At 38.8% G+C, this 14979-nt stretch overlaps 1 protein-coding gene across 1 annotated transcript in view; it reads right to left on the minus strand.

Moving 5' to 3' along the window:
- The window catches only part of MAP3K5 (mitogen-activated protein kinase kinase kinase 5), a 231163-nt gene that overhangs the window by 119816 nt on the left and 96368 nt on the right, over window positions 1–14979 (minus strand). The window contains exons 6-7 of the mRNA XM_069598470.1: window positions 14519–14625; window positions 12109–12279 (exon numbers count right to left, since the gene is read on the minus strand). Coding sequence (XP_069454571.1) covers window positions 12109–12279; window positions 14519–14625 — 278 coding nt within the window. The remainder of the gene's footprint in view (window positions 1–12108; window positions 12280–14518; window positions 14626–14979) is intronic.

A 14979-nucleotide genomic window follows, 5' to 3' on the forward strand; every position in this document is an offset into this window, starting at 1 on the left:
ATTTGGAACCAGTCTGTTGTTCCATGTCCAGTTCTAACTGTTGTTTCCTGACCTGCATATAGGTTTCTCAAGAGGCAGGTCAGGTGGTCTGGTATTCCCATCTCTTTCAGAATTTTCCACAGTTTATTGTGATCCACACAGTCAAAGGCTTTGGCATAGTCAGTAAAAAAGAAATAGATGTTTTTCTGGAACTCTCCTGTGTTTTCGATGATCCAGCGGATGTTGGCAACTTGATCTCTGGTTCCTCTGCCTTTTCTAAAACCAGCTTGAACATCTGGAAGTTCACAGTTCACATATTGCTGAAGCCTGGCTTGGAGAATTTTGAGCATGACTTTACTAGTGTATGAGATGAGCGCAACTGTGCAGTAGTTTGAGCATTCTTTGGCATTGCCTTTCTTTGGGATTGGAATGAAAACTGACCTTTTCCAGTCCTGTGGCCACTGCTGAGTTTTCCAAATTTGCTGGCATATTGAGTGCAGCACTTTCACAGCATCATCTTTGAGGATTTCAAATAGCTCAACTGGAATTCCGTCACCTTTACTAGCTTTGTTCGTAGTGATGCTTTCTAAAGCTCACTTGACTTCACATTCCAGGATGTCTGGCTCTAGGTGAGTGATCACACCATCATGATTATCCGGGTCTTGAAGATCTTTTCTGTACAATTCTTCTGTGTATTCTTGCCACCTCTTCTTAATATCTTCTGCTTCTGTTAGGTCCAGACCATTTCTGTCCTTTATTGAGCCCATCTTTACAGGAAATGTTCCCTTGGTATCTCTAATTTTCTTAAAGAGATCTCTAGTCTTTCCCATTCTCTTGTTTTCCTCTGTTTCTTTGCACTGATTGCTGAGGAAGGCTTTCTTGTCTCTCCTTGCTTTGGAACTCTGCATTCAGATGCTTATATCTTTTCTTTTCTCCTTTGCTTTTCACTTCTCTTCTTTTCTCAGGCATTTGTATGGCCTCCCCAGACAGCCATTTTGTTTTTTGCATTTCTTTTTCTTGGGGATGGTCTTGATCCCTGTCTCCTGTACAGTGTCACGAGCCTCTGTCCATAGTTCATCAGGCACTCTATCTATCAGATCTAGTCCCTTAAATCTATTTCTCACTTCCACTGTATAATAAAAAGGGATTTGGTTTAGGTCATACCTGAATGGTCTAGTGGTTTTCCCTACTTTCTTCAATTTCAGTCTGAATTTGGTAATAAGGAGTTCATGATCTGAGCCACAGTCAGCTCCTGGTCTTGTTTTTGCTGACTGTATAGAGCTTCTCCATCTTTAGCTGCAAAGAATATAATCAATCTGATTTCTGTGTTGACCATCTGGTGATGTCCATGTGTAGAGTCTTCTCTTGTGTTGCTGGAAGAGGGTGTCTGCTATGACCAGTGAATTCTCTTGGCAAAACTCTATTGGCCTTTGCCCTGCTTCGTTCCATATTCCAAGGCCAAATTTGCCTGTTACTCCAGGTGTTTCTTGATCCCTACTTTTGCATTCCAGTCCCCTATAATGAAAAGGACATCTTTATTGGGTGTTAGTTCTAAAAGGTCTTGTAGGTCTTCACACAACCGTTCAACTTCAGCTTCTTCAGCATTACTGGTTGGGGCATAGGCTTGGATTACTGTGATATGGAATGGTTTGCCTTGGAAACAAACAGAGATCATTCTGTTGTTTTTGAGATTGCATCCAAGTACTGCATTTCGGACTCTTTTGTTGACCATGCTGGCTACTCCATTTCTTCTAAGGGATTCTTGCTCACAGTAGTAGATATAATGGTCATCTGAGTTAAATTCACCCATTCCAGTCCATTTTAGTTTGCTGATTCCTAGAATGTCAACGTTCACTCTTGCCATCTCCTGTTTGACCACTTCCAATTTGCCTTGATTCATGGACCTGACATTCCAGGTTCCTATGCAATATTGCTCTTTACAGCATCGGACCTTGCTTCTATCACCAGTCATATCCATAACTGGGTATTGGTTTTGCTTTGGCTCCATGCCTTCCTTCTTTCTGGAGTTATTTCTCTACTGATCTCCAGTAGCATATTGGGCACCTACCGACCTGGGGAGTTCTTTTTTCAGTATCCTATCATTTCACCTTTTCATACTGTTCATGTGGTTCTCAAGGCAAGAATACTGAAGTGGTTTGCCATTCCCTTCTCCAGTGGACCACATTCTGTCAGACCTCTCCACCATGATCCGGCCGTCTTGGGTGGCCCCACATGGCATGGCTTAGTTTCATTGAGTTAGACAAGGCTATAGTCCCAGGGATTAGACTGACTAGTTTGCTATGGATTTTTTTGGCATTACAACAGGGGAGACCTGATTATGTTAATATAGAAGAGCAGCCAATTTCCTTTCAAAGTTCTAAAAATGACTTCTATCTCCCCTTAAGAATGAGAATACCATCACTCTAAAACCCGGCATGATTTCGAGCAATCACTGCCTATCCCAGGTGACTCCACGATAACTATGGTATATGAAATTCTATCAAGTCCTATGTAAATAACACACACACTCTCTTTTCCCTTACTAGCTAAAATGGTCAGCTAGATTCAGAAAGAAGAGAAAGAAAACTCAGGAATATTTTAGGGACAAGGAATCTAATCAGTATCCATTTATCTAGTCAATATCTGCTTTGAACGTAAGTATAACATTATATGCAGAAATATAAAATATTTTCACATATTATATACTAAGGATATAACTCTAAATGTTTACTAAATTCCAAGGCTTGAACATATGTTGCTTCATTTAATCCCTCAAACAGAGCATCTATTCTTCCTAAAGTGATGAGTCTAAAACCATTTGTAATCAAACCATCTTCCTTGCTAGTGATTTGTGTAATATTGGGCTGATGATGAAATACTGGAAGCATAAAGAAATGTAAGGAATGTGTGAGATAGGTTTTTATGAGTGTTTTCTTAGTCCTAAGAGAAACATACAGAAAGAGATGGCCTCTTTTTCTCTCATCTTAGACCTCGGCATAGCTAAGATAGACTGATGTCTAAAATGGCCAAAGGCACCTTGTAACTAACTCTAAGAAAGCCATACTGAGGGCAGGCACCCACAACAATAACAAGGAAACAGATTCGGCTGACTTTTAAGCTGCTGACTCAACTACCAGTTCAGTTCAGTTCAGTCGCTCAGTCGTGTCCGACTCTTTGCGACCCCATGAATCGCAGCACACCAGGCCTCCCTGTCCACCACCAACTCCCAGAATTCACTCAGACTCACGTCCATCGAGTCCGTGATGCCATCCAACCATCTCATCCTCGGTGGTCCCCTTCTTCTCCTGCCCCTAATCCCTCCCAGCATCAGAGTCTTTTCCAATGAGTCAACTCTTCACATGAGGTGGCCAAAGTACTGGAGCTTCAGCTTTAGCATCATTCCTTCCAAAGAAATCCCAGGGTTGATCTCTTTCAGAATGGACTGGCTGGATCTCCTTGCGGTCGAAGGGACCCTCAAGAGTCTTCTCCAACACCACAGTTGAAAAGCATCAATTCTTCGGCGCTCAGCTTTCTTCACAGTCCAACTCTCACATCCATACATGACCACAGGAAAAACCATAGCATTGACTAGACAGACCTTAGTTGGCAAAATAATGTCTCTGCTTTTCAATATACTATCTAGGTTGGTCATAACTTTTCTTCCAAGGAGTAAGCATCTTTTAATTTCATGGCTGCAGTCACCATCTGCAGTGATTTTGGAGCCCTCCAAAATAAAATCTGACACTGTTTCCACTGTTTCCCCATCTATTTCCCATGAAGTGATGGGACCGGATGCCATGATCTTTGTTTTCTGAATGCTGAGCTTTAAGCCAACTTTTTCTCTCTCTTCTTTCACTTTCATCAAGAGGCTTTTTAGCTCCTCTTCACTTTCTGCCATAAACTTCATGTTTTAAGAAGTTACATTTTCTTCCTGCTTAAGCCCATTGAAGTAAGCTATTCAGCTACTTTTCAGATGCTAAGAGCATTCTAACTCATCCAGGTAGATATTATTCTTATTTCTCAAATAAGAAAACTGAATTTCTTAAAGTTTAAGTCATTTGCCTAAGACACTGTCTCCAACTACTGAGTCGACATGCATTCCATGTGGGTCTCTCACAAGTCTAGGCCTCTTCAATAAAACAGTACAGATATTCCTAGAAATGCCTGTTCTGGAAATTCCAGGAAAGAGAGGTTAGAGTATAGTAAAAACAACACTGGGTCTGAAAAAAAATTAGATTTGAAATTTTATTAACCATAAAACATCAATAATTCACTTAAGTTCTTTGAGTTTCATTTGCCTTAATTGTAAAATGGGAAGAAAAATATCAGCTTTGCCCACCTTACAAGGTGCTTATAAGCCACCAATTGTTAATAACATATACAAAAACCTTGTGTGAACTCTAAAATTTAAGGGATTATTATTTCTACCCACTGAACAAATAGTATATATATATCAAAATGTTCTCAGTAAGTCATGCTGCATATGAATTCAGCATAACTATTTTGTGGTAATTTCTTTTTTAGATTAGGTTTAAAAAGAAGTTGTAGAGATAAATTTGGTAGTGAACTTCCCATGGCCCTTCAAGTCATGGTCCATAGTATTGCCTTGGGTCATTTCAGTTCAGTCTGTCACTTCAGAAACTCTGTGGGGTTTGTTTTTTGTGGTTTTTTTTTTTCTTTTTAAGATGTAAGTCTAGGCTCTTGAGTCACAATATTTCCTTTGAAAGCTGGCTCTCCTCCCAGCTTTGCTCTCCTACCTTTCTCTTTATCCCATAGCAGCCCCTAACATTTCCCAAAGAGCACTTATGACAGGCACCATTGCTGCTTGCTTTAACTTATATTTAAGTTTATATGGACCAGCTATGATGAAAGGCTTTTAATAACTGAAAGTCAAACTCAAAAAATGCATTTTTCATAACTTGACTTGGATTATAGAAACTTACATATAGATAAGAATAGCATTAAAGCATCACTATGAACAAAGCTAGTGGAGGTGATGGAATTCCAGTTGAGCTATTTCAAATCCTGAAAGACGATGCTACGAAAGTGCTGCACTCAATATGCCAGCAAATTTGGAAAACTCAGCAGTGGCCACAGGACTGGAAAAGGTCAGTTTTCATTCCAATCCCAAAGAAAGGCAATACAAAAGAATGCTCAAACTACCGCACAATTGTACTCATCTCACACACTAGTAAAGTAATACTCAAAATTCTCGAAGCCAGGCTTCAGCAATATGTGAACTGTGAACTTCCAGATGTTTAAGCTGGTTTTAGAAAAGGCAGAGGAACCAGAGATCAAATTGCCAACATCCGATGGATCATCGAAAAAGCAACAGAGTTCCAGAAAACATCTATTTCTGCTTTATTGACTATGCCAAAGCCTTTGACTGTGTGGATCACAATAAACTGTGGAAAATTCTGAAAGAGATGGGAATAACAGACCACCTGACCTGCCTCTTGAGAAACCTGTATTCAGGTCAGGAAGCAACAGTTAGAACTGGACATGGAACAACAGACTGGTTCCAAATAGGAAAAGAAGTACGTCAAGGCTGTATATTGTTACCCTGCTTATTTAACTTATATGCAGAGTACATCCTGAGAAACGCTGGGCTAGAAGAAACACAAGCTGGAATCAAGATTTCTGGGAGAAATATCAATAACCTCAGACATACAGATGAGACCACCATTATGGCAGAAAGTGAAGAGGAAATAAAAAGCCTATTTATGAAAGTGAAAGAGGAGAGTGAAAATGTTGACTTAAATATCAACATTCAGAAAATGAAGATCTTGGCATCTGGTCCCATCACTTCATGGGAAATAGATGTGGAAACAGTGGAAACAGTGTCAGACTTTATTTTGGGGTGCTCCAAAATCAGTGCAGATGGTGATTACAGCCATGAAATTAAAAGACACTTACTCCTTGGAAGGAAAGTTATGACCAATCTAGATAGCATATTCAAAAGCAGAGACATTACTTAGCCAACAAAGGTCTGTCTAGTCAAGGCTGTGGTTTTTCCTGTGGTCATGTATGGATGTGCAAGTTGGACTATGAAGAAAGCTGAGTGCCAAAGAATTGATGGTTTTGAACTGTGGTGTTGGAGAAGACTCTTGAGAGTCCCTTGGACTGCAGGGAGATCCAACCAGTCCATTCTAAAGGAGATCAGTCCTGGGTGTTCTTTGGAAGGAATGATGTTAAAGCTGAAACTCCAGTACTTTGGCCACCTCACGCGAAAAGCTGACTCATTGGAAAAGACTCTGATGCTGGGAGGGATTGGGGGCAGGAGGAGAAGGGGACAGCAGAGGATGAGATGGCTGGATGGCATCATGGACTCGATGGATGTGAGTCTGAGTGAATTCCAGGAGTTGGTGATGGACAGGGAGGCCTGGCGTGCTGCGATTCATGGGGTCGCAAAGAGTCGGACATGACTCAGCGACTGAACTGAACTGATAGCTATCTATAAGAGCTTCAGTGAACAAAAACAACTAAGGAAGTGACAACGAATTTTATACTTAAATCAGGAGGATGTGTTCTTTCAAACCCCTCACCCTATGTCCCAGATAAGATTCAGTATGTAAAGTTTGTTCTACAACATACTACAATTCTGCAAATTTTAAAAATCTAAACCATAAACTTCTTTCTTGTTTTGTATTTTCATCTTCTCAGTCCCAAGTAAACCTCTCAGAAAACAGACCTGCATTACAGTCTCCCTAAAAGCAAAAAAGTGCCCTGGGATGGTGCTCATACCAAATATTACAAGGAATACTCAAGAGTAGTGTCTGACTTTCTCCTGGTGCTGTAAGTTGGAAACAGTCAACTCATTAAAGATGTTAAGAAGGGGAACTTTGAGACTTTTATGTGCCATTGTAAACACAACTGCTTGGGGCTATTTTTCCACTGAGTTGAAATTCTTATTCTTAAACTTTTCCTGCTTAGTAAATGACTGTCCCTTCAAGCTAGCAGAAGATGATTCAGGCTACAGGCAGGGAAAGAAACTTTAGGGACAAACTGCCTGCCACTCACTGCTATCCCACCCAGGCACTTGACAAGTAAGAGCTCAGAGAATTTTGGCTCAAAAAAGGTAATAAATAAATTAATAAATATATAAGTCAGCTGAAAAACTTTCTGGAACCCAAGACTCAGGAAACACAAAACCCGGAGTAAGTCTGGACAGCAGCCTAATAACCTCAGTAACGAAACTCTTGAGTCAGCACCTTGACAACGCGCTTTTACTAAAGCTGTGACATACCAAGAGATTACAGATGATGCCAACACACCATCGCAGATGAGTGGGAGTTGGTTGGATGGAAACAGTAAGAAATACTGACGTGGCTTTACAAGTGTGAAGGCATGAAGAAACACTTTTAAAATAGAGGGGAAATCTTTGTAATGACCCTTAGGACAAACAGATATAATGACAATAATGGCAGGTTATAGACCCGTAATCTACAGTCAAAGTGACATTCTTATATTATCAATACATCAGTGAGCGATACACCCAGATCAACTCCTGAGGCTTGAGTTCTAATAGCCTTCCCTCTTCTTGCTAGAAAATTAACAAACAGCTTAAAATGAAATACTACAAAACCCGACATCTTAAATTTGACCTGAAGACTTAAAAGACAAAGCTCTCTTGAGAGCTAGCTAATGTTCCTCAGTTAAATAGGAATCATAGAAAAAAAGTCAGAATTAGGAAGTATAGAAAGACAGAACAAAACACAACCAGAAAAAAAACTGTTCCTTTTGACTGAACTTTATGTGACCCTGAAAGCTCTCAGTAGTCTAAATTGTTTGGTTTTCCAAACTGGGAAACACTTCTATTCCCATGCATGAGGCCCATGAACTTCATAAGAGATGTTTTACATTTTAATTCACTGACCATGAAAATCAGACTTTCATAGATTATCTATGCATTTCATTATCACCATTAAATCAAAGCATTTATACCAGCACAATGCTTCTAAATATCAGATTCTCATTCTCCTACAATTAAGAATCTTCTTAAAGATTAAAGAAATCTTCTTTCTTCTTAAAGAAATCTTCTGGTAATAAAAAGGTTGTATAGTTACATTTCTCTTTTATAACAGCAGGAAGAAAAATGGTTAAGGGAAACAGTGAAACTGTTGATTGCAATAAAAATTTATAATTCAAATTTAAAAGTCCAAACCAAATCTGTCCATGAAAATCTAGGAAGTCACTGTCTCCAAATTTTCTTCCCTGGTTATAATCCATTATCCCAATTTCAGTCCCTTGCTAAACTGGTAGGATGACACAAGATTTTGAAATGTTAAGATTTCTGTTTCACAACTTGGATAATGTTATGGCCATTACTAAGGAACCTCTGAACTAAATCAATCGCCCTTTTTTTAAACTGAAGTATAATTGATTTACAACGTTGTATTAATTTCTGCTGTATAGCAAAGCGACTCAGTTATACAAGTATACATATTCTTTTCTACTATGATTTATCATAGAACATCGAATATAGTTCTCTGGGCTACATAGTAGGACCTTGTTGTTTATCCATCCCACATAAAACAGCTTACATCTGCTCATCCCGCACTCCAAATCCATCCCTTCCCCAGTTCCTCCCCCTTGGCAGCCGCAAGTCAGCTCTCCGCGTCGGTGAGTCTGTTTCTGTTTTGTGAAATAGGTTGATTTGTGTCATACTTTAGATTCCACATATAAGTGATATCATATGGTATTTGTCTCTTTCCGTAAGTAAACCTCCTTTAACTTTGTTTTTTAGAATCAGAAACTGTTTGGGGAACATTTTAGAGACTAAAACGTACAGAAGAATAATATAAGCAACACTTTCTACCCACATACCCACCACTCAGCTTAAGAAATAAAATGTTTTAAATATTCTTGCAGCTGCATGTGAAACATTCCATGATCCCTTTTTATTCCTTCCCTACTGGTAACTATTACACTGAATTGGGGATTTATGATGTACATTCATGCGTCTATACTTTTACTAGATGTGTATGACTGGTTCCAAAGTTTCTATAAACAAAATCATACTCTATGTATCCTTCTGCCATGTGTTTCTTTGCAGTATATTCCTGTTGACTGATGTTTTCATTATGGATCACACTTTGCTATCTTCACAAATCTAGTAGTTTCTGATGGTGTAGTAGGCATTTTGGATGATACATCATAGAGTTCGGATTCTGTTATCTTCCTCTTAAGAGTATTGAGTTTTGTTCTAACAGGCACCTAAATTATTGTTAGTTCACCTTGTTTATGTGGAGTCTTGGTTTTGGTTTTTATTAAGGGGGTGCTTAATTGGTTTTCCTCTTCATTTTAGTATCCTTCCTTAGTCCTTGGATGTGTTTTTTTTTCAGTCTGAAGTCTTGGAAGCTCAACGTGTTTATCAAGCCCCTCTAACCTGGCGAGGTTCAAACCCCGAACTCTGTCTCTCCTCCATTGCACGGCTGCTGAAATCTTGGTTCAGCTCTAGCGTTCTAGCTCCCATTTTCTACTGGACTCCTTTGAGTTTTACCACACATATGCAGATGTCAGGGATCAGCCAAGAATGGAAAGGTGGCTTATATGCATATTTTGGGCTCCCTCTGTGGCTCCTTCATCTAAGGGATCTAACATTTAATTTCCAGGCACTAGTCAAAGCTATGGTTTTTCCAATAGTCATGTATGGATGTGAGAGTTGGACTATAAAGAAAGCTGAGAGCCGAAGAATTGATACTTTTGAACTGTGGTGTTGGAGAAGACTCTTGAGAGTCCCTTGGACAGCAAGGAGATCCAACCAGTCCATCCTAAAGGAAACCGGTCCTGAATATTCATTGGAAGGACTGATGCTGAAGCTGAAACTCCAATACTTTGGCCACCTGATGTAAAGAACTGACTCATTTGAAAAGACTCTGATGCTGGGAAAGACTGAAGGTGGGAGAAGAAGGGGATGGACAGAGGATGAGATGGTTGGATGGCATCACCGACTCAATGGACATGAGTTTGAGTAAACTTTGGGAGTTGGTGATGTATAGGGAGGCCTGGCGTGCTGCAGTCCTTGGGGTCACAAAGAGTCAGACATGACTGAACAACTGAACTGAACTGGAAGCCTCAAACTAACTCCTTCCCCCAGTAAGACTGGGTTTTCTTCTTGAGTTGTATCTTCCCTAAGCCTGCAGATTTGAGAGCTCCCCTAAAGGAAAAAGCATATACATGTGGATCTTATCTAATGCAGTACTCCTCATCTAAGAATCAAAAGCTCTCTAGTTTCTGACTATCTTTAGTCACTCTTTGGTGCTTTCAAACGTTTTTAGAAGTGTCTTCCCAATGTTTATAACTGTTATTGGCAGGAACATCAGTGCCATAGGAGCTACTCTTTCCGAAAGAGTTGATGAGCACATGCAAATTTTAATGGGCTCTAGTTTCCCCAATATGGTATGGTTTATGGTATTTTGGTTTATGGTATTTTTAAGCCTTCTTTTAAGATAATTTTTCCTTTTCCAAGTCATAAATCCATTTTGTATATTTTATTATAAAATTTTTTCCAAATAAAATGTTTTGATCTTTAATTTACTTGGATTTTATTTTTGTGTGTGTGGGTTAAACTAGGGATTCATTTTTATTTTTACAGGCAGGTAAACAAATTTTTCCAGTATCATTCCTAAAGAGTCCATTCTTTCCACTCTGGCTCATGAAGCATAGCCCTAAGTTGCTCAGTTGCGTCCAACTCTTGCAACCCCATGGACTGTAGCCTGCCAGCCTCCCCTGTTTATGGAATTCTCCAGGCAAAAATTCTGGTGTGGGTAGACATTCCCTTCTCTAGGGGATCTTCCCAGCCCAGGGATGAAATCTGGTCTCCTGCCCTCATGAAGCATATCATACCATAAATCTAGTCATATGCAGCTGAGCCGCCAGGGAAGCCAGTCATACGCATACAAAATGATATATATCAGGCTCTGTTTTTAGTTTGTTTCTTTCAGGCTCTGTCTTCAGTTTTAGTGTTTTATTTTCATTAACTGTTTCAGCTTATTGGAGTATAATTAATGCAAAATGTTGTTGTTAGTTTCTGCTGTACAACAAAGTGAATCAGCTATATGTATACCCATATCCCCTCCTTCTTGGAACTCTTTCCATTCTCCACGGCCATTCCACCCATCTCGGTCACCATAGAGGACCAAGCTGAGTTCCTTGTGCTACACAGCAGGTTCCCACTGTCCTGTGTGCTTAGTCACTCAGTCGTGTCCAGCTCTTTGTGACTGCATGAACTGGCTCCTCTGTCCACGGGGATTCTCCAGGCAAGAATACTGGGGTGAGTTGCCATGTCCTCCTCCAGAGTTATCTATTTTACAGACGGTACTGTATTTATGTCAATCCCAATCTCCCAATTGGTCTATGCTTGCACTCATACTGGGCTTCCCTGGTGGCTTAGCTGGTAAAGAATCCGCCTGCAATGCGAGAGACCCGGGTTCGATATCTGGGTTGGGAAGATCCCCTGGAGATGGGAAAGGCTACGCACTTCAGTATTCTGGCCTGGAGAATTTCATGGACTGTATAGTCCATGGGGTCACAAAGAGTTGGAGATGACTGAGCGGCTTTCACTCCACTTCACTTCACTTACACTAATACTGTAATACCTGAATTGTTACACTGCTACAGTATGCCTTATCTGGGAGAGCAAGTCCCTCCGCCTCATTCTCCAAAATAGCTTTACCCATTCTAGACTCTTTATTTTTTCAAATAAATTGTAGAATCAATTTGTTGAATTTCATGGAAAGTCCTGCTGTAGAGAATTAACATTTAAATCAAGTCATCTTGATTTATCAAGTCTTCTCATCCACATACTTGGTTTATTTTTCCATTCATTCAGGTTTTATTTCATGTCTTTCTATAAAGTTTTATGAATTTCCCCAATTATATTTTTATTGTATTATACTTACATCTTTTAAAAATTCTATTTTTTAAAACCATTATCTTTTTATCCAATTTATCCCAATCTACTCTGCCTTATTAAATGAATTTCATCAAAATTATTTACTAAAGCTATAAATTCTAAGATTTATTTCTTAATATACAATCAAAGAGTGAAAACAATAATTTAATAGTCATTTACAAATGATTTTTTTGTGTCATGGACTTACCAAATATCTTATCCTGTACACTTACCAAGAGGCTCCATGGTCTCTACTTTCAGTGTCCATGAAATTAGAGTCCAAAAACATATCTTTGTAGATTCTACCAACAAGGCAATACATATCTGAAGCAACCTGCTCTTCATTTTGCACCAGGGGAATCATAATGTCAAGAGCTTTTGCTCTATCTCCAGGGAGGTTTCTCCTAAGGTAGAGAAAGGGAACATCACTCTTTCTGTACAGACTCCAGAAGCAGTTTAGGCCAATCATCTTTTTAAAATGTCTGTTTAATACACTAACGTACATTAATAAGTTTGGCAGGATAAAAATAACAATTATATTTTGAAAGTCTTCTGCAACCCTTTTTCATTCTACTGCATGTCTAATCATCTAAAAAGGATTTATTTTGAGTTGGTTTTCTGCTGATGTGATGATTTATGCTTATCCATCCACAGTCATTCCCGTTTCCCTGCAGACTCTGTGTGGGTTCAAGTTGACAGAGTGAGATTAAGAATGCAGCCTGTGGTTGTGAATGGGGCAGAGTCAGGAATCCAAACAGGGGCAAAACCCTGATGCTATAGGTTTCAGTGGCTTTTGCTCCAAAACACTGAGCAAACTAATTCATAGACAATACCAATAAACCAACCTGAGTTGAGCAATCAATCACCTAAGGAAGCTGCTTTATATAGCTCATTTTAAAACTGGTGAGTATGTGCAGACTGTTCTCAAAGATAAAAACTCTCTTAAGAGTAATTTATTGAAACTTGAAAACATTTATGCTAAGTGAAAGAAGCCAGTCATAAAAAGACTATATATTGTACAATCTCATTGTATGAAATATCCATAATAGGCAAATCTATGGAGACAGAAAGAGATCTGTGGTTGCCTAGGTCTAGATTTGGGAGGAATGGGAGCGTGTCCTGCCCCCATTGGAGCAGGCAGGGTGTGGGTGGTTTTGGGAAAGCTAATATAAATACTTTAAAACTCATGGTACTGATGGTCACACAACCCTGTTAATACATTAAAATCCATTGAATCATACATTTTAAATACAATTGTATGATATATGAATTATATTTCAATAAAACTGTTACATAAGAGTTATTTCTATTCTCAATTACTATTTTAAATCTTTCTGTCCATGAAATTCTTTTTTACATTCTGTACTAAATGCCTTCAGTTTAGAATAATGCTCCATACAAATACATTTATCATTTCATTCTATTCTATTTTAGGAAAGACAGAGACAAAATATAGATAAAAGAAAATATAAGAGGCTCTTATGGACTTTCATTTTTTATTTCAAAATATATCTAATTCCATCTTTCGAAAAGGATTTATTTGAAAACCAGTTGGAACAGATAATCTCTGGAGCTTTCATCTCTTTCTGCCAAATCTAAAGAAAAAATGTTTAATAAATGGGGAGATAAAATTGACTTTCATTATCATATTGGTAAAGGTAGCACGTTGTAGAGCTTGGGCAGATGAATAAAGGAAAGACACAATATCCGGTTGAAGAGCCTGCTGACTTTTCCTTGGAAACAAAGGCAGGGGAACTAAGTGAGGGAGAACACAAGTACCAGTATCGGCTTGCTCTGGGACTGAGCAAGAAAAGTTACTCAAGCACTTTAGTTTCCTCATCGGTAAAATAATTAAGACTTCATGGCAAATGAAAAATAGATGTGAGGCTCCCCTCTCTTTCTCTTTGTATCATTCTCTTCAACTGTAGTAATTACATACATATCCAACTCTCTACCATAGAAGAGAACAGCAAAACTAAGTTCTGGACAGTTTAGTGCTTTGGGCCTCTCTATGGCCAGAGTAGGGATGGTCTTCCACGGCGACTCTGGGTAGAAAGTGGCATGGAGGTGGGTGTCAGTCATGACGCTGACGGAAAGCACAGAGGCAGGACTGGAAGCAGCACTGTTAGTCCTGATCCTAGAAAATTCACGGACACATGACCTAAAATGTGGTCCACAGAGTTTTGATTATATTAGTAATCAGGTATATTCAGAACAATCTCAGTGAACATCTTTTCTGATTAGGAATATGTTCCCCTAGATATAACTATCCCTACTCTACTTAGTTCTTGTGTAAATAACCACTTGGCGTTCAATCTATTTAAAGACAATATCACATCCATGTAATTTTAAAAATCCCCAAAATATATATAAATAGAAAATACAAACTTTGACAGAGAAGCAAAAGAATTTTAAGAATTCAGATATATAAACATTGAGGGTACTTCTTTTACTCATGAAAAGTGAGACAAAATCAGAATGCATGCTTCCTATATTTTATATGGTTGAAGTAGAAATATTAACAACACATTATAATAGGAGTGGTTGCAAGGCTACATGAAAAACATATCATGGAAAGAACATGCAGGTTAAAAAGTAATACGTTAGGCACATTGTGGGGGGGGGGTGTATTTTTCTTCTTACCTATTCAGTGCAAATGCATAATGAAACTTCACATGGTGATGGGAGGCCAAATCAAACGTTGGAAGCTTTTCTAAAGTCTCTACCAGCTTCACAATAGAATCATAGTCCTTTCAAACAGGAGAAGAATAACACAGAATTAAATCTTTGGGAGAAAGTCCTGACAATGAAATGCCTTTGAACAACCAGATGCCTGAAACTAAGGAGAGTATTAAAAAGGAACTAGAACCCATGAAATACCTTAAAGAATCTAGAACCAAGAAGAAACTGTTTGTTCATTTGCTTGCCTGAATAAGGGTTTTAGATTATATAGATAAAACACTGGAAATACTGAATTGCCATCTCTGACCTACAAAACAATAAACTCTCTAGCATGGTTAATACTACATTTTCTCAGTACAGGTGGTTTACTTCTCCCTGGAGCTAGATTCCCGGTATGCAGGGCGTTGTCAATTACTTTCAGG

This window comes from Ovis canadensis, chromosome 8 (assembly GCF_042477335.2).
Source record: "Ovis canadensis isolate MfBH-ARS-UI-01 breed Bighorn chromosome 8, ARS-UI_OviCan_v2, whole genome shotgun sequence".
Taxonomy (NCBI): Eukaryota; Metazoa; Chordata; class Mammalia; order Artiodactyla; family Bovidae; genus Ovis; species Ovis canadensis.